The sequence below is a fragment of the Gouania willdenowi genome, chromosome 9 (assembly GCF_900634775.1).
Source record: "Gouania willdenowi chromosome 9, fGouWil2.1, whole genome shotgun sequence".
NCBI lineage: Eukaryota > Metazoa > Chordata > Actinopteri > Blenniiformes > Gobiesocidae > Gouania > Gouania willdenowi.
In genome coordinates, this window is record NC_041052.1 from 36017333 (window position 1) to 36035720 (window position 18388).

At 42.1% G+C, this 18388-nt stretch overlaps 1 protein-coding gene across 2 annotated transcripts; it reads left to right on the top strand.

The window, feature by feature from the left end:
• Nucleotides 1–7409: 7409 nt before the first annotated feature.
• LOC114470250 (uncharacterized) lies at nucleotides 7410–17785 on the top strand. Of its 2 annotated transcripts, none has more exons than XM_028458315.1 (2): nucleotides 7410–7834; nucleotides 11950–17785. In XM_028458315.1, the coding sequence occupies exon 2, from the start codon at nucleotides 13336–13338 to the stop codon at nucleotides 16807–16809; it is 3474 nt and encodes a 1157-aa protein (XP_028314116.1). In that variant the 5' UTR covers nucleotides 7410–7834; nucleotides 11950–13335; the 3' UTR covers nucleotides 16810–17785. The 2 variants fall into 2 exon arrangements, with proteins under 2 accessions (XP_028314116.1, XP_028314118.1); XM_028458317.1 differs by lacking the exon at nucleotides 7410–7834 and adding an exon at nucleotides 11421–11540.
• Nucleotides 17786–18388: the final 603 nt, after the last annotated feature.

Here is an 18388-nt window from a genome sequence, read left to right on the forward strand (position 1 = left end):
TTAAAAAAAAAGTGTTGAAATGCAAAAAAAAAATAAATTTAATAGCTGTATCATGATAATATTGTTATCGTGGGCAAAAATATTGCAATATATCATATTGCAAGGTACCTGGCAATACCCATCCCAAGTTCTTACTGTCGATTTGTGTATTTACATTGAAGGCCGCACATAATTAGACTGAGGGCTGCCAGTTGCAATAGGGTTTTTATACATACTTATTTCAATACTGGACTTAAAAATACAAATTTGTTTCCAGTGTTACAATTTTTTAAATAAAAAACGTTAAAAATAATGAACATCTGGAAAAGTGGAAGGTGTGCGTGCGTGGCAAATATCTCCCCGACGCGGTCCGAGTTCAACCTGAAACTCGGTCAATGGGTTCCAAATACCCCGAGTGTGTGTATCTGTTATTTTGGAGTAATTTGGTCATTTCAAAATGTTTATTTAAATTTTATTTCACTTCTGGACGGCCCCGAAATGAAACCTATTCAGCTTTTGACCTCAGGGTGTGAGGGGGCGCTAGCGCACCATCTATATCTATTTCACTGCACAGCTCACTTCCGGTGCGTGCATGAGCTCCCGTGGACTTCTCTTTTCTCTTTTGAGGAAAAATACTTTTTTACTGTTATTGAGTTGGTGATGACATTTCGAAACGTTTATTTTCATTCGACAGTACAAGAAAAACTAGAACTGAGAAATAAATAGTTGATCAGTTTCTGATGTAAATCGTCAGTGACAGGACAAACGAGTCCTTCAAAGAACAAGCGAGTCATTGACAGAACAAATTAGTCCTTGGTAGAACAAACAAGTCCTCAACAGGACAAACAAGTTCTTGACTGGACAAAGGAGTCAAACGAGTCATTGACTGGACAAACAAGTCCAAACGGGTCATTGACAGGACAAACAAGAAGAAACGAGTCCTTGGTAAAACAAATGAGTCTTCGACAGGATAAACAAGTCTTTGGTAGGATAAACGAGTCATTGACGGACTCAGTATGGTCGTGTTGTGACAGTAGAACAGCTGAATGCGAATAGAGGAGCTGTGACACACACACACACACTAGGGTTGGGTAGGCAGGGCGTTGCAAAATAAGGCCACCAATATTGACACCAATGATAATTTCATGTGTTTCGGCTGGCAAGTGTTAATCTTACAAAATCAAGATCGTAAAACACCGTTAAAGAAACTTAAATCGTTATTTCATAGCAGCCTCCATACTCTCCTAACAAGATGTATCTCATGATGCATTCCGTTGTTTGTGTTGGAAACACAGAAACACGAAGAAAATGACAACAACAACAACTCGGCCTCAGTGAGGAGCATCCACAAAGCCAATCCTTTCTTTTGTGCTATTCACTGTGAAAAGTATGAAACATTTTCTGACCTTACCTTTGCTGAAGCTCTGGTAGCTCAGGTGTTGGTCTCCCATCTTTTAAAAGCTGTGGTTTTTCCTCAAAAGAAAGTTTCTAGCGCTGTCATCCTGACTGTAGTGTTATCCCGCCCACTAGCTAGAGAACGTAGCAGCGGCCACGCTGTATTAATTCACTAATGCGCTCTGAACGTACGTGTAGTATTTAGCATAGCACGGTTACGTCCAAAGGCAGCGTAGCGATCTCCCTTTTTAACGTAAATAATTTTCATATTGGGGAACTGACTGTGCATGTGCAAACACAAACACAGGCTATGAGAGCCAGAGGCAGAGCAGCCTTGAGCCTTTGGGAGAGGGTGTGGCCTCCTCCTGCCTTACAGCGGAGTGAGCCTCACCAGGAACTAGCAATGTTTAGTCATTTGAGCTATGAAACGCACATAATGCTGATACTTTCAAACTTATAGGTACTGCAGAAAATTGAAAAATAAATCATTTATTATTATATTGTAATTAAAACAAATAATCAAATGATCAATTTACCCTTAGGTAGGCACTGCCTACCCTGACTGCACGTCACTGCTTTCCGCTCTCTTCGCTTTGCTCTGCTTCTGCTCTTGGTGAAGGTAACAACAATAAAGGTAAATACAGAAAATACATAATAATCATAAGTTAAAAGCTTGGGAGAGGAGTGAGGAAGCGGAGGAGGTCTGTTGCTTTGATACTGTTTCCATACCTGTCAAGTATCCTGTATTGGCCGGGAAATTCCCGTATTTTACCCCTCTTTCCCCCCATCTTCCCGTATTAGTTTTTTCCTGTAAATATCCTGTATTTTAATGTAGTAATAATTAAAAGATGCCTTGCTAAACTGAACGCCGTCACTAGCCTCGCGGAACTGCCACTCAGGCCATTTCAGGTGGTGCAGACAGCGGCAACAAATCCGGAAACAACTCAGAAAAGAGTTGATGAATGAAGACGTTCCGGCAAAAAAAAAAACAAAGAACTTGTGTAAATACGTTGTGAAATGTGACAGAGAGTTTATCTTCCTAAAGAGCATCAGGATGGGACACAGTTACACGTACTGTTAGATTAATAACTGAGATTTTAACGTCTCCCACAGTGGAAGGAACGACGTAAGTCACCATGAAAAATCAGCCAATCACAAGTGCCATAAATACACACTGTTTTATAAAGTGTTAAAGAATGTAAAGTCTGCAACAAATGTGTCTAATAAGTCATTAGTGAATACCAGAGAACCACATGAGTGAGCATGAGAAACTAAAAGAAAATATGTAATGAAAATAAAATGTTAATGTCTAACTTAAGGACAAGCAATGTGAAATTAACAGTAAATATGCAACGTGTTGACTTGCATATAAACTGTAAGTATATTAAACACATGTGCTTCATATACACATTTATGTTTTTATTTAGGCTGTTTTAGAATTTAGGAATTAGGGCTCGGCAATATATCGAGATTCAAGATGTATCGAGTTTTCTATTTTTGGCGATATAGAAAACTATAATATTTCATATATCATTTGATACAAAATACTAGGTTAAGGAGTTGCTGCTTTTACTTCTCAGAACAGCATGTAAAGCTCAGATGTATTAATGAGTGCACATATTGTGCAGCTGTTTGTTAATAAATGTCCCTGTGTGGCATTTAGCATCAGCAAATTTAACCCAGAATTGTCTTTTTGGTCATACTTTATTTAATAAAATTATCTAGATTTATATTGTATATCACCATTTTGAGTCCATTTCCCAGCCCTAGTAGAAATGTTCACAGCATTTCAATGTTAATAAAGGTCGACCTACCAGACTCTAATCACATGATTGTATTTAGTCAGTGGTTGACAAGTGGGTACTTTAGATTTCTTGTACACCTATCTTAAAGTATAAGGGATACTGGAGCTTGGTTGGGCGGGTGGGACGGATGGTGCCAGAAAATTTCCCTTATTTTCAAATCCAAAACTTGACAGGTATGCTCAAGATGAACTTTGTAGACACAGAGGCTGAACACGTTATTCCATCCTTACCACACTGCACCCAAATTATTGTAGAATTAGTCATGGTGTTATTGCCTAAATCAGGGCCTCTTGTTTAACCTATAGTTTACTCATATGCATCTTTCCTGGAGTCAATTCTTTATTCAAAAAGGACAATAAACCTTTAATATCACATGTTAAATGCTTTAATACATCATGTACAAGTTAAGTCTAGATATAAAGTCTGGTCTGTAATGGAGTGAGACTGAATTAATTACATTTAGACTGGGTTTAAAGTAACTTATCACATCTACTCAAATTTGTTTGATTTTTTTTTAAGGTACTTGTACTTTGTATTAGTGTATGTGTGTTTTGCTCTTTGGGCTACTAACTTGCCTTAAGCCAATACTGCAAATAAAACAAGTTAATCATTTAGTTGTTGGAAACTGTGCTATAATACATACTAACGCTATACTATATTTCTCATTTAATGAGAAAACATCAATGACAGGCTTCATGATGTCAAACATGATGTAACCACAGAGAGAAGCTGTGACTGAGAACACCCTCTACATAATGATCACTGACATGAGTGTCCATGGTTGAAGATGAAGCTTCACTACAATCATTCTCACCTTTAATCCAGGTCCTGGACCTGCCAAATTATGACATCATCTTTCCCTTAATGAAATAGCAATTGGTCACGAACTCATGAAGAGAAAATATGAAGAGACTTTAAAGACAGTGAAGAATGCAATGAACACAAACAGCAAACTCACTGCTGTTTATAGACACACGTGTAGACAGTAAAGTCTACCTTAGGGTGACCTGTCACTACACTCACTATGAGACGAATAAAGAGGCTGAAAGAAAAAATGTGTTTTTTTTTTAAATCCGATTCATCAAATAATTTATTGAATGATTAATCGATTATGAAAATGATAATTTTTTGCAGCTCTAGTTGAGAGGGAGCTGGAAGACAAATCAACAGAACTCAGACACATGCCTTGATGTCCAGTCAGGTATTTTCTCGTTCCCTTACCTTCCCACCTACCTTTTTTTACTTCGCCCCAGAATTTCTGTTTTCACAACATTTCAAATGAAAATTGTGTGTTCACATTGTTATGTCTAAGGTGGCCGATAATAGAAATATAAGGTTTCATTAGCCAGGACATAAATTAAGCTGCAAATGTGAGTTGGTCAGTGACAAGTCATATAAGCCTTTAATGGCTTCTGTGCTGGAATTATTTTTGTTATTTATTGATAATTAATTTTTCCCTTCAAAAGACAGTTTTAGTCTGGTTATTAACATTTTCTCAGAATGCCTAATTTTTTTTATCAAAGATCCACACATGACATTACACAGTGAAGGATCTGATAAAAGCACTTTGGTGTTTGGTTTTGTAGGAAGTTAAGGGTTTTTAATAATGGGTTATATGAATAAGAATATGAATTATGATTATTAATATTACTTCAACTTTTGCCAAAGTGCCAACTCTTAAAAAGAGGAAACATGTCTAAGTTTTTCTTTAGACTAAACCCAATATTGAACCAGGGATGTAAATTCGTACATCGACACCTTAATACAAGCTTTAATGAATCAGAGGAATCAAAGATTATGTTTAACCTTTTATTCAAAGTTCAACAATTAACACAGTCAAAATATCAAATAAAATGTGATAATTAAATCATGATGAAATGCATTTTTAGGCTAATAAAAGTGAAGATTATATGTAATAAAGTGAAATCACTATTCTAGGAGAATGCTAGTCTACTAAATATTGAATAAAAATGCAGGATCATACTCGAATAATAAAAAACAAAGAGAACTCATAAAACAAAGAGGGGAAGACAGACGGGAGAACAGACAAACATGAATGAGATGAACTGTGTGTGAACATGTTGTGAATGTATGTAAGTTTATAGCTATGGAAGTATGTATGTGAGCTATTGTGGATCAAGCTTGCTGAGCAGAGTTCGTTCAGGTTCCTTGAAGATGATGTCCGGTAGAACTAGCAGGTGCTGTTTTGAAGAAACGTAGCGGGACGTGCCACCGTTGAGTTCTGTTGCGTTTCAACAGATTAGCCCCTTCAGCCGATCCAGGTGTTTCTGGCCTTCGCAGCTGGGTTAGAGAGCGGCTCGTGGCTTACCAAAGTGGGTCGTGGGCCAGGCTTCTTTCGGCTGTTACGCACGTCACTAGATGCTGGATTCGTTAGAACCAAGTAAACTGTTGTTTCCAAAAATCTAACTGTTTCAACTAAAAATGAAATAAAATAAATGAATAGATAGGGAAGGGAAACGCGTTGAGTTTGAAACGGTCAGCGTCCCCAAACTAAAGTTTCTTCCTTTTAAAAGATAAGCTTTGAGGCTCGCCTCCCAAGAATGGGCTTGTTGATTGGTTTAAAGTTGCCAGCATCTCAGCTGGCTGCCTGTGGGTGTGTCTGGGGTGTGTGTATATGTGATGACAGGGACAAACATGCGGGATGATTTCTAGATTTACTCTTAAACCATAATAATGAGTTCAGCATATTCAAATAATCTTTTCGACATCATATCTTGAAATATCATGTATTATGAGACAGTTTATACCAAACATGACTAGAAAATAGCCTAGTATTACTTCAGGAAACGGTTAATGAATTTTAATTGTAATTACTTGGAAACATAAATGTCAAAAGTCATGTTATGCCTTTTCTTTACTGTATGGTTGCAGTAGATGCCTTACTAACTTTCGTGATGTTTTGTGGTATTTTAAGCACTTTTTAAATGATGAAACAACTAAAAATAGTGCCATAGGACAGACAATATTTGCAATTTAAATTTCTGCAGGAACCATTCCAATAATGTTTTCTTTTGTGACTTTATAAACACATTATAGTTTCTTTGTTCTCACTTGGTTTTGAAAATTACTAGTATTTCTCCACTGCGACACATCCTAGAGGAGGCCTGGGAAGTGTCCTTGTGTGACAGCTCACCACAGGTGGTCACGGATCAATGGGACAAATTCTGTGATCTTTACAGCATCCCAAAGGTATCTGTTTGTGAAGGAGGGAGAACACGGGGGTTCTTCCCTGTGTGGAGTCGTAAAAAGAGTTTGTACTGAAAAGTTCAAAGTGTCTCCTTGACTTTGTTATTGAGTTCAAAGGAAGCATAGTGGGGTTAGCGATGCACCTCAAAGTTGCTGGAGCAGTATTCTGTAAACAGTTTGTGATAAAGAAACAGGCTCCCTAACCCTGTTAGAAAGAGGGTCTTTAGGTTAAAGTTCAGCTTGGGGTGGTTTGGTTCCCTATAGTTTGCTCACAGGTTCCAGTCAATTTTGATTTTTGGGTTATTGTCCACTGATATTGTTGTGAGATTTGTGTTACAATAAATATCATTTAGGACAATGTCAATATTTTTGTTCGCTTTCCTCATTAATAAACACATTTGAAGAATGTTCTTGAACAACTGATTATTTTCATTTTTCCTTATTATACATTATTAACTGACATCAATGCCTTTAATTGTAAAATAATATATTTTCCCTTTGGTCTGTATTTCCACCATAAATTTGGTCTTAAATTTTCTTTAAGGTAGTATTAAAAAGGTCTTAAAAAGTCTTAAATATAACTTATTCCTACCAGTAGTCTCCCTGCTGGAAGTCGGGGCTCGTCGCTCAACCAGGGGTCACCTGTGTAGAAGCATGGGGACTGAACTTGTTTTCATACTGCTGCTCCCATCAGTTTTTAAAAGTGCTTGAATCGGCCGAAAGTTGCATTAGCGGAAATCCCTGGTCCCCCTTTGAGTCCAAATATGTGTAATATGAATAATACAAACACTATTAAAACAATAAAGATTTCTGGACTAAAATCGCAAACGCTGTTTGGTTGGAATTATCAACAGACGAACTTATGACCCCGCAGGTCACGCATGCACAGTTCCAATGTTAACAGGCTTATTATATATGACAGGAATGATATCCGGAACAATCTATGAATGATGTCATCATGATGACATCAGTGAGTTGCTTTGGTTCCAGAAGCTGCAGTTGGTTCACAAGCACTGAGTTAGTGCTAGTGAACAGTGTCCCCTGCTTTAGGGGGTGCACCTGTTAACACCTGCTTGTTTACAAACCATTTACACTTGTGTAGCGCCCAATGACAGTTGAAGAGATGGAGACCAACGACACTCAGGAAAACAAGCAAACGGGTCAGAAAACGGAAAAGGACGGATTGATCGATGAATCGATATATGAACAGGAAACGGACGAATCGATAAATGAACAGAAAACAGACGGATCGATATATGAACAGGAGCATTATCCAAATGAAAAAGGCAAACCTAAAAAGAAAACACCTACCAATTTTCCCATGATGCGCAGTTTGACGGACATACAGCAGCGTAATAATCGTCTTTGTGATATTATGGCTCAGAAAAACCCATCGATGACATTAGCTAATGCAGTGAAACGAAGACCCTACCAGCCCCTACCCACAGGTAAAACATCGTGTCAGTTAGTGGAACAGTTTATGAATGAGTGTCGGTATGACCTCCACTTAAGAAAAGTAGCAAATGCCAAGGGTGCTGTTGACTGCTGGCTAGAAGGGAAGTTTTACCCCAGCGCAAAGAAAAACAGAAAAATAAATTATGGGGGGCAAAAGCTGTGAGAAGCTGCTGGGAATGATATATTAAAGGGAGAGTCTATTAATACGGAAACATATCAATAGCCCCCGGGACTATGGGTAGGTTTTCCGGACCTTTTCTACATAAGCGTAATATCTCTGTGTTTTCACAGTGTCAGGATGTTCAAGTGGTCTAAGGTGCCTGACTCAAGCATTCTTCCTTCCGCTACCGTGCATCCCACTTTTGTCATATATATTTTTTCATTAACATATTTAACATGGCAAATTCCACCTTTAAAAATCCATATATTAAAAAAAAGAATGTTAATTCTAAATCTAAATGTTAATGTTAAATTTAACATTTAGCATTATTAGATTTAGATTCATCATTTATATTTATTTTAGCATGCGTTTCTCAACCGTGACGTATTCAGAATAATGAGAGAAATAAACACTAACCGGAGACAGATGAACAGGCGCTCTTCTGCTGGAATAGATGATTTGGAAGGAGATTCCTGGAAAAAGGAAAAAGTGAGTCAGAAAATGGATGGATGGATGAATCTGAATCTCAAACTGTGGGGGGCACACCCAAGGGGGCACAAGAAGTCTTATTTTTTACAGTGAGAAACAGGCTCAATACAGTCACTTGAACTAATATAGTGACTGCAGGTGATTACAAAGGAGGAGGCTCAGATAGTCTTGGGTTGTTTCTGTGTGGAGTTTGCATGTTCTCCCCCCACTGACTGGCTGCAGTATAGGTCATAAACCCTGCCTCCTCAATGATACCAGATGGGATGTGGGTCAAACTGTAAAGTCAAAATACTAGTCACATAATTTTTTTCCAAACCCTATACTCTGCTGTGATCATAATTTTATATCACCCTATATAGTGTTCAAGTGCTCATTTTTCTGTGAAGTTTGTTTTAAATAAGTTATTTGAGGTTGAAAAATGGGATTTTACATCAAATATGACGATGATTGACAGCCGCGGATCTTGCGTAGCTCTCTTTGTGAATAGCAGTTACGTCGTGATGGAAAGCCGAGACGCCATTTAACTAGATATTGTTGAAATATATCGTGGTTTTGTACAGACCTCTACAATCTGAACAAGCCATTGGTAGAATTTCCAGTGGCAAAGATATTTATGTTCTTGGCGTAGCTGGGCAGCGTAAGTCACCAGAGCAGTATGCTAAATGGGCGGGGTGTGTTACCAGGGCTCCTCACGCCCGACCCTCCTGCACAGACTCTGGCTCCAAATTACGTCATATTTGCAAAATGGAAGCTCCCTAAGCGCTGCATTTTGGCTTGAAGAACATTGAGTGGGAACAGCTCCAGTGCACACCCACTGATTCTCCCACGTGGGTTTTCTCCAAGTACTCTGGTTCCCTCCCACAATGCCAATGAGACCTGGTGATAGGCACCAGTGGACCCCCGTGACCCTAGAAAAAAGGAGCAAGCAGGTCAGAAAATTGATGGATAGAGACTCAGTGGCACCTTAGTGTTAGTGCTGAAAAGGTGTGGAGTCAGTAATAATGTTATACTGTGAAGTTAGCGCTAGGGCTGCTCGATTATAGAATAAATGATAATCAGGATTATTTTAGTCAAAATGGAAATCAGGATTATTTGTCAACCAAAAAGTTATTTATTTTATATACAAAAAAACCCATAAAATATATTCTTTAAACATGAATAAAATCCTTCAATCACTAAAATCAAGTATTCTTGCAAGTATTGTGTCATTGCTCTAGGTCTTCATCATCAAATCCAAAGTGTTTTTTGCTGCGTTTCTCCTGCCATGTTTCAAGACCACTAGCAACAACTTTCCTCATGTTGGCCAGGCTAGCTTTGGCTTTGAAAGGGGTGGGGCGGAGCTTGCATGTGCGTGCATTAAACAACTCAAAGTTATTATTAATAACATGTGTGCCAAGCTTTGTTATTTGTAGATATCCAAAATAGTGGGTTTGTTTTTTTTAGCGAATAAAACATGTTACATATACATTTAAATTTTTTTTTTAATTATATTTTTTTCTCTTTTTTTTTTTTTACTTGTCTGCACATGCTGTCAAAGGTCAACACTACAAAAAGTGCAATCATTATGAGACAGCAATGCATGTTTTGTTATTGCAATAAAATAAATTGATTTATTTTATTGATTAATTGTGACCATCACCAGCTAAGGAAGGGTAAGAAATCTTTTATTATAGGAAGGATACAAAAAGGGAGAGCAGTGTTACACCTAGGTGGAGGGGGAGGGGGAGGGGAAAGGGAACAGGGAGGAAAGACTCAAGGTAGGAAATAGAAAGGGTGGGGAAGAATACATTATTTTACAGTGAGGGTGAGATGTGAAGTTGTAGAACATGCTTGTGCTTATTATGTTGTGATTACACATTATAGTTTTTTTCTCGATTGTTATTTTTGTAATCGTTGGGTGTAATAATTGAAATTGTAATTGAATTTTGATTACTTGAGCAGCCCTAGTTAGCGCTCATCCTTGTTGAACTTTATTATCATTCTAAACTATGATTACACATTTGATATATCTTATTTATATTTCTGACTTGTTTTTCGGTGCAACAGAAAAAGTTTGAGAAACACTGGCTTCGGTAAAGGTAGAGATTCATGGGGTTTGCAGCGTTTTTGCAAAAAGAAACAATCAGTTTGTTAAGCCAATAGTTCAACAATGTTAAGGGTTTTCACCTAGTACTCTAGGATTCATCCTACAAAGCTTTAGTAAAAATAGTCTAAGTCAGGGGTCACAAACACGGTGCACGTGTGCCCCAGGTAGTCCACATGGATTATGTGAGGGGCCCTCAGGAGCTCTCGTCACCATTGAGCTCCATCTAAAATCTGATTTACTTTCCAAGATTCAAACTGCAGGTACAGCTCAAAAAATTAGAATATCATGAAAAAGTTTAATATTTTTGGTCACTCGTTTCAGAAAGTCAAACCCATATATGATAATAGGCTCATGACACTGAGTGAAATAATTCAAGCCTTTGTTTCTTGAAACTTTGATGGCTTACAGATAATGAAAAAACAAAATTTAGTCAGAAAATTTGAATATTGTGAAAAATTTCAGTTAATCAGCTAATGAACTCAAAACTAGTGTTGTAGTAGTCAAGACCGGTCTTGGTCTCGAGACCAAATTTTAAAGGTCTCGTCTTGGACTCGGAAGCATTTTGACTCGGTCTTGTCTCGGACTCGGGCTGCCCGGACTCGGGATTTTCCCTCAAGACCGTTCGAGACCAGCACTAATTCCTGCTGTTAACTAGGTTCTGATTTGTGTCAAATTTAGTGTGTTTTCAGAATATATCCGCAAAGTATAATATAGTTTATCTTAGTTTCACTTTCTATTTTCATATATCTATGTAGAGAGCCCTGCCTTGTTACAGCTTAGCAACCAATCACAATTCACTTCCTTGTTCTCTCCACCAATCAGGAGTCAGTATCCTCCGTCCTAACTTTCAGGCAAGTCAGTGCGCAGGTATCTTTCCTCGGGGAAATATGTTCAATCCTTCCAGCAATTGCACGGAATAACCTCTCTTTCTTCTTCGTTCATGTGTTCATGCATCCATGAGAATGTAAGTTCATGTCATATGTATTGCCTGTCTATTGTTTAGTGTAGTTTATTTACAGTATTCACCGTGTTTCTTTGTGAGCATATTGTTAATGTGCAGGCTTCACTCTACCCGTGTGATGCCTCTCAGCCATTTGCCAGCGTTCAGCTAAATTTAAACCTTTCTTTGCCAAGCCTAATTATAATCCCGGTTTTGCAGTTTTGGGTTGGTTATCAGAGTTTACTATAACAACTACTTTACAGTGTAACTAAGGTATACATGTATATTTAGTTTTTGTGTCCTTTTTTACACTTCAGTGAATTTATCATTTATATAGTATAGTCATTTAGACTTCTTATTATTGCATTTCTTTATTATTATCATTTAGTTTTAGTAACCATCACTCATTATTCTGTTTATTCCATTTGTTTAGAAAACATGAACAACTTGAACATCATGTACAGCGCCATCTATTGCAACCTGCAATAAAGAGTTGCATGAGTGTGAATCCTGTCTTTCTCATTGTTCTGGCCGGACAACCTGGAGAGATTGAAGAATTTGAATTAGTCCTAATTACAGTCTTATCTGAGGTCACAAGTTTGGGTCTCCTTCCTGACACCTCCTTTACATGGTCCTTCGAGCCGGATATTCAGTTTCTTCAGCTTTATGATGGATCACACTCGTCTTCGCCGTGATGTCCGTCGGCCTCGCTACCTCGATGACTTCCTGGTGAATCTCCCGCCACGTGATCTTCCCTCTTCTACACTCCATGGCCACTCCACTGAGGGAGCAGCTATCCAACCTCCTGCTCCAGTTAGACCCACTCCTCAGAACCTCAGCTCCGAAGCAGTCATGTCAGCTCTGCAGGAGATGAAAGAGGAGAACATCCAACTCAGGCGAGATATGCAAAGTCTTTTCCATTCTCTCTCCCTGGGATCAGCGCCTCAGCCTCAACATCTCGATCCAAGACATTCGACTCAGTATGAGGACAGAGCCACCTTATATGGACCTTATCGTCCTCCAGAAAAAATATCTACTCCTAACTACAATCTTCAAGCACCAGTGGATGACCCTCCACCCTGGCCTGAAACAATACCAATACCTCCTTGGAGCGAGCCTCTACCTCCTCCACCTCCAGCTGACCTGCCTCTACCTCCTCCACCTCCAGCTGACCTGCCGCTACCTCGGCCACCGCCTCCGGTGTCATATCTACCTTCATATGAGGCTGAGTCTCAATCCGCTCCATCGTATGTAGAGCCTTATACTCTTCCCCTCAATCCACCCTCGGTGGAGATGACATACAGAGGGCCAAAGCCTAACATTCCATGTTTCACAGATGAAGATCCACGTCAGTTTGCCCGCCTCAAGATAGCGCTCAACAACATCTTGCCCAGAGATGCAACTGAGTGGTTCAAATACCAAATACTAGTTGATCACCTCAAATCAGAAGATTCTCTCCTCATTGCAGACTCTTATAGTAATAGTCCAACTCCCTATTCGAAGACAATGGCCTCACTTACTGAAATGTATGGACAACCTCACAAACTAGCACTGCAGCGCATCAATGAGGTTCTGGCTGAGCCTCCAATCAGAAGTGGGGACAGTCGAAGTTTTCGTCTCTTCGGCCTCAAAGTCAGAGCTCTGGTCGGAATGTTAGATCAACTGGGCAAGGAAGGCAAGACTGAATTGGATTGCGGGTCACACACCTCACGACTTCTGTCCAAGTTGCCGCATGAACTCAGAGCACAGTTCAAGCGCTACATAAACCCTCTTTGCACTCCGATACCAACCTTGGTGCACTTCTCCAATTGGCTTGAATATGAGATTCGTGTTCAGGATGAGGACTATCCACCTTGCCATTCACGGCCCCCACGAGAAGAACGCCAGAAGGCCTTCAAGCCCAAGTTGCAGCAGTCCAGTGTACGACCTACCACAGTTTTGCTCAGCTCTGATCCTGCTCCAAAATCACCTGAGTCTTCATTACAAGTTCGACCTCAGGTCAGCTCCAAACTTGAGAAACCTAAGAAGTATTGCCCCTTCTGCGATGACATCCAGCATTACTTCAATCAATTCAGAGTTTAAGAAGTTCTCCACTGATCAGAGAGTGTCATGGATCAAAACTGGGAAGCGCTGCTGGAGATGTGGTAGAAACCACCTCGCCGCCCAATGCTACCTCAAAGCTAAGTGTCAGCAGTGTAATCAGACTCACCTTGACATACTGCACGAGGTCAACACTCCTGCAACAAAGGCAGCACGTCCAGCCCCAGAGTCTGGACAACCAGCTACCTACTACCTCGATCCAGATCTCAGAAGTAGCTGTGTACTGCTGAAAATGGTCAAAGTTCTCCTCCATAATGGTAAACACAGACTAGAGACTTATGCCATTCTCGACGATGGCTCTGAGCACACGATCTTGCTTCACAGTGCCGCTCAAGAGCTACATCTCAAGGGACAGAGTGAAGACTTGGCGCTCAGAACTATCCGTCAAGATGTGAAGACTATTTCAGGAAAGTCGGTGTCCTTCTCTATATCCTCATCTGCCCATCCCCAGAAGCAATTTCGCATCCATGAAGCCTTCACTGCGGTAGAGCTTGGTCTTTCCAAGCACTCTCATCCTGTCCAGGCCCTGCAGAAAACATATCGTCATCTCAGGGGCCTCCCGCTGCATTCATTCAGCCAAGCACAGCCACTTCTCCTAATCGGTTCAGACTACCCCCATCTTCTTTCTCCAGTTGAACCTGTACACCTAGGTCCACCAGGGGGTCCTGCAGCTTTAAATACTCGTCTTGGCTGGACTCTGCAAGGTCCTGCCAAAGTCCTGCTGGACCAGACCTCCACCTCTCAGTGTCTCCTTATCAACACTCCTACTTCCTCTGCTGACCTTCTCAGTCACGTGTCCAGGTTGTGGCAGATGGACGTTCTTCCCTATCAAAATGAGAAACTCATCACCAGGTCCAAACAGGATAATACGGCCATCAAACTGCTGGAGGAGAAGACGATCAGAGTTCAAATTGATGATGTCCAGAGATACGCTACCCCTCTGTTGTGGAAGGAAGGTTTTCCTCCTCTCAATGCCCCCAAGGAAGCCGTCCTCAGTCACCTACGAGGCACAGAGAATCGTCTCGCCAAAGACCCAGTCAAGGCTGCGTCATACTGCCAGGAAATCAAGAAGCTGGTGGACTCAGGCTACATTAAGAAGCTCACATCATCTGAAGATCAGAGCAGAAAATCATGGTACATCCCACATCACATGGTCCATCACAATGGCAAGGACCGCATTGTTTTCAACTGCTCATTCACCTTCCACAACACCAGCCTGAATGAACACCTACTTCCAGGGCCAACCCTAGGTTCCAGTATCCTCGGTGTCCTGCTCCGTTTCAGGCAGTATCCCACTGCGGTGAGTAGCGACATCAAAGGCATGTTTCATCAGGTCCGCCTCCTGTCAGAGGATCAGCCTTTCCTCCGCTTCCTCTGGAGGGACATGAACCGCAGCAATAAGCCCGACATCTACCAGTGGCAGGTGCTCCCTTTCGGCACCACCTGCAGTCCCTGCTGCGCAACCTTTGCCCTCCAAAGGCATGTCATTGACCACAGCAGTCCCGATGAAGATACTCGGCTCTCAGTAGAGAACTGTTTTTATGTGGACAATCTCCTCCAAAGCTTCTCATCAGCTTCAGAAGCAAAGCAACTCCTCCTCAAACTTCAGACTTTGCTCCAATCGGGTGGCTTTGAACTGCGGCAATGGGCCACCAACGTTCCAGACATCATCAGTCACCTGCCACCTGAACTCACATCCGAGAGCATTGATCTGTGGCTGTCAGTGGAAGGTGCAGATCCACCAGAACGAACTCTCGGCCTCCACTGGCACTGCAAAACCGACACTCTCACCTATCGCCTTCGCCACACAGAGCAACCTGAGCCCACAATGCGCAACATCTACCGAGTCCTAGCCCAACAATATGACCCCCTGGGGCTGCTCATTCCCTACACAACCAGAGCCAAAATCCTGGTGCAGAGCCTCTGGGGAAAGAAACGGGACTGGGATGATCCTCATCTTCCAGAGGGTCTGCTCCAGCTGTGGCAAGCGTGGGTGAGTGAACTACCATTACTTCCTAATGTTACTATCAATCGTTGTTATGTTCACTCAGACACCGACCTGCCAACTGCCTCCCAGAGCATCCACATCTTCTCAGATGCATCAGAGAGGGCCTATGGATCGGTTGCCTACCTGCGTACTGTCAGCGCCGAGGGTGAAGTCCAAGTGACATTCCTAGCGGCCCGTTCACGTGTTGCCCCAGTCCGCCAACAGTCCATACCGAGGCTGGAACTCTGCGCTGCTCACATCGGAGCCCAGCTTGGTGCAGTCCTGAAACGAGAGCTCACAGTCTCCATCTCCTCTATCACCTACTGGACCGACTCCACCACTGTGTTGGCTTGGCTGCTGTCTCCTTCATGCCGCTACAAGGTGTTTGTAGGTGCTAGAGTGGCGGATATCCAGGAGTTAACTGAGAGCAGCTCATGGCGCTATGTCCCCTCCAGTGAGAATCCTGCTGACGATATAACTCGCGGACTGACCCTCTCACAGATCCAGAGTCACAGCCGCTGGAGATCCGAACAAGCCTTTCTTCATGCCAATGAGTCAGCCTGGCCATCCAGTCCAGACGTCACCTACCCTGAGGGTTCAGCCGAGTTGCGCAAAGCCAAGTTCTGTGGCCTGATCTCCACCCCCACCTATTCACCTTTGCCTGATGCTAGCCAGTTAAACAACTTCCAAGAGCTACTGAAAGCCACCGTCCGAGCATGCCACGGGGCGGCCACTGACTCTAAACCCACAGCTGAGTCTTTCAAAGAAGCTGAACTCTCTCTCATCAAACAAGTGCAACGTGACTGTTTTCCAGAGGAATTTGCTCTCATCTCCTCACAAAAGCCCATTCCGTCCAGCAGTAGGCTCATCACTTTGGCTCCAGAATATGACTCAGAAACTCAGTTAATCCGTGTTGGAGGCCGACTAAGACGCTGTGAATCCCTCAGCTCAGACACTTTGCATCCCACTGTTCTAGACCCTCATCATGCCATCACGAAGCTGATCATTGCAAACTATGACAGCAAGCTCGCTCATCCGGGCCCTGAAAGAGTCTTCTCTGAGCTGCGCAGAAGATTCTGGATCTTGCGAGGCAGAGAGGCCGTCCGCAAGCACCAACACCACTGTCCAGAGTGCCGCAAGTGGCGCAGCAAACCCATCATTCCCAAAATGGCCGACCTCCCACCTTCCAGTTTAAGGTTACACTGATCAAGACACAAATTTCAAAGGTGGCAGCTCAGAACTTCAAGAGGCCTTCAATTCCCTTGCCCCCGATCTACAGTCAAAACTCGCCAGCCAGCAAATCCATTTCCGCTTCAACCCACCTAGTGCACCTCATTTTGGTGGTTCCTGGGAGCGAGAAATCCGCACCATCAAGTCAGTGCTTCACGCCATATTGGGATCCCAAACAGTCACCGATGAGGTCCTCCGAACCATCCTTGCAGAAGTGGAGAGTATCATCAACTCCAAGCCCCTTGACTACACCTCTTCGGATGTGGCCGACCCAGATCCAATCACTCCCAATATGCTGCTGATGGGGCGGCTGGACCCATCCACTCCTCAAGTTATTTATTCCGGTACAGAGCTTCTCAGTCGTCGCAGATGGCGACACTGCCAGGTCTTAGCGGACCAGTTTTGGATTCATTTCATCAGGAACTACTTACCATCTCTCCAGAGCCGCTCCAAGTGGCAACAGGACCAAGAGGACATCTGTATAGATGACATTGTTCTGCAATTCAATTGTTACATGTAACAATTGAATTGTAGATATCATGAATTAGAATTGCCACATGTCAAAATTGAATTGCAGATATCTGCAATTACATTTTTACATGTAACAATTGAATTGCAGATATCTGCAATTGAATTTCAGATATCTTATTAAATGTTAAAAGGGCTTGCCATAGTGTTACACTGTAGTTGTGTGGTTAATGCTACCCAATGAGATGGCGCAGGGGGCTCTGTGTCCAATGAAGGAGGAGCCGGGGGGAGGTATTAAAAGGCAGCAGGTAATTGGACTGGGGAGAGAAAGAAAAAGAAACCGTCACCTGTTGCGCCGTGTGGGGATGCACACCGTGGGTTGTCTGCATCCACGCTGACTGGGCGCCTGACGATCGTCTGACGTGCTGATCCGAGGCTGGACGCACGCCGCAGCTCTCCAGGTGACCCACTGACGTCGCTGAACCAGCACCAGTACGCACTCCGTGGAGCCAACACCAGCACGCCAACCGGCCTCAGGAGAGGAGCTCACCTTGCCTTTACTCACCTAGGACCACGAGGTACGGTGGCTGGGACACGTTTCTGGCGGATGTTTTTAACCCACCAGAACAGTTAAGAACAAGAAGAAGACATCGAAACGCGTATGAAAGTAAGTGAAAGTTGATTAGGGTACTCTTTATATTTTTCATATCATATCATAATACCCATCCGACTGTAATACCGGTCCGTCGGAAACACTTCCGTTGTGACCTGTTTGCATTTGTGTTCGTTTCTGTAAATGCATTCACCTGACACTTCCCAGCCACCGTAATGAGGTGTTCGTGAGTAATCAAAGTGCACCACCGTATGGGCCCCAACGAATAATACAGAGAGAAAAAAAACCTTTAATACCCAAGCGCTTGGTGGGGATTGATTTATTTTCTTGATTATATGAACAGTTGAAAAAACCCTGAATGATATTGTCACCTTGTAAAAAGGACTTTGAGTTTTCCCCCAGAGAGAAAATAAATGTTTTTTTGTTCTGAGTTATAATTCTGTCTCGGGCCTTTACGAGGTAAAAAGAGAACGA

Coding starts and splice junctions, on each gene's coding strand:
- LOC114470250 (XM_028458315.1), top strand. CDS start 13,336: ATGAGATTCGTGTTCAGGATGAGGACTATCCACCTTGCCATTCACGGC.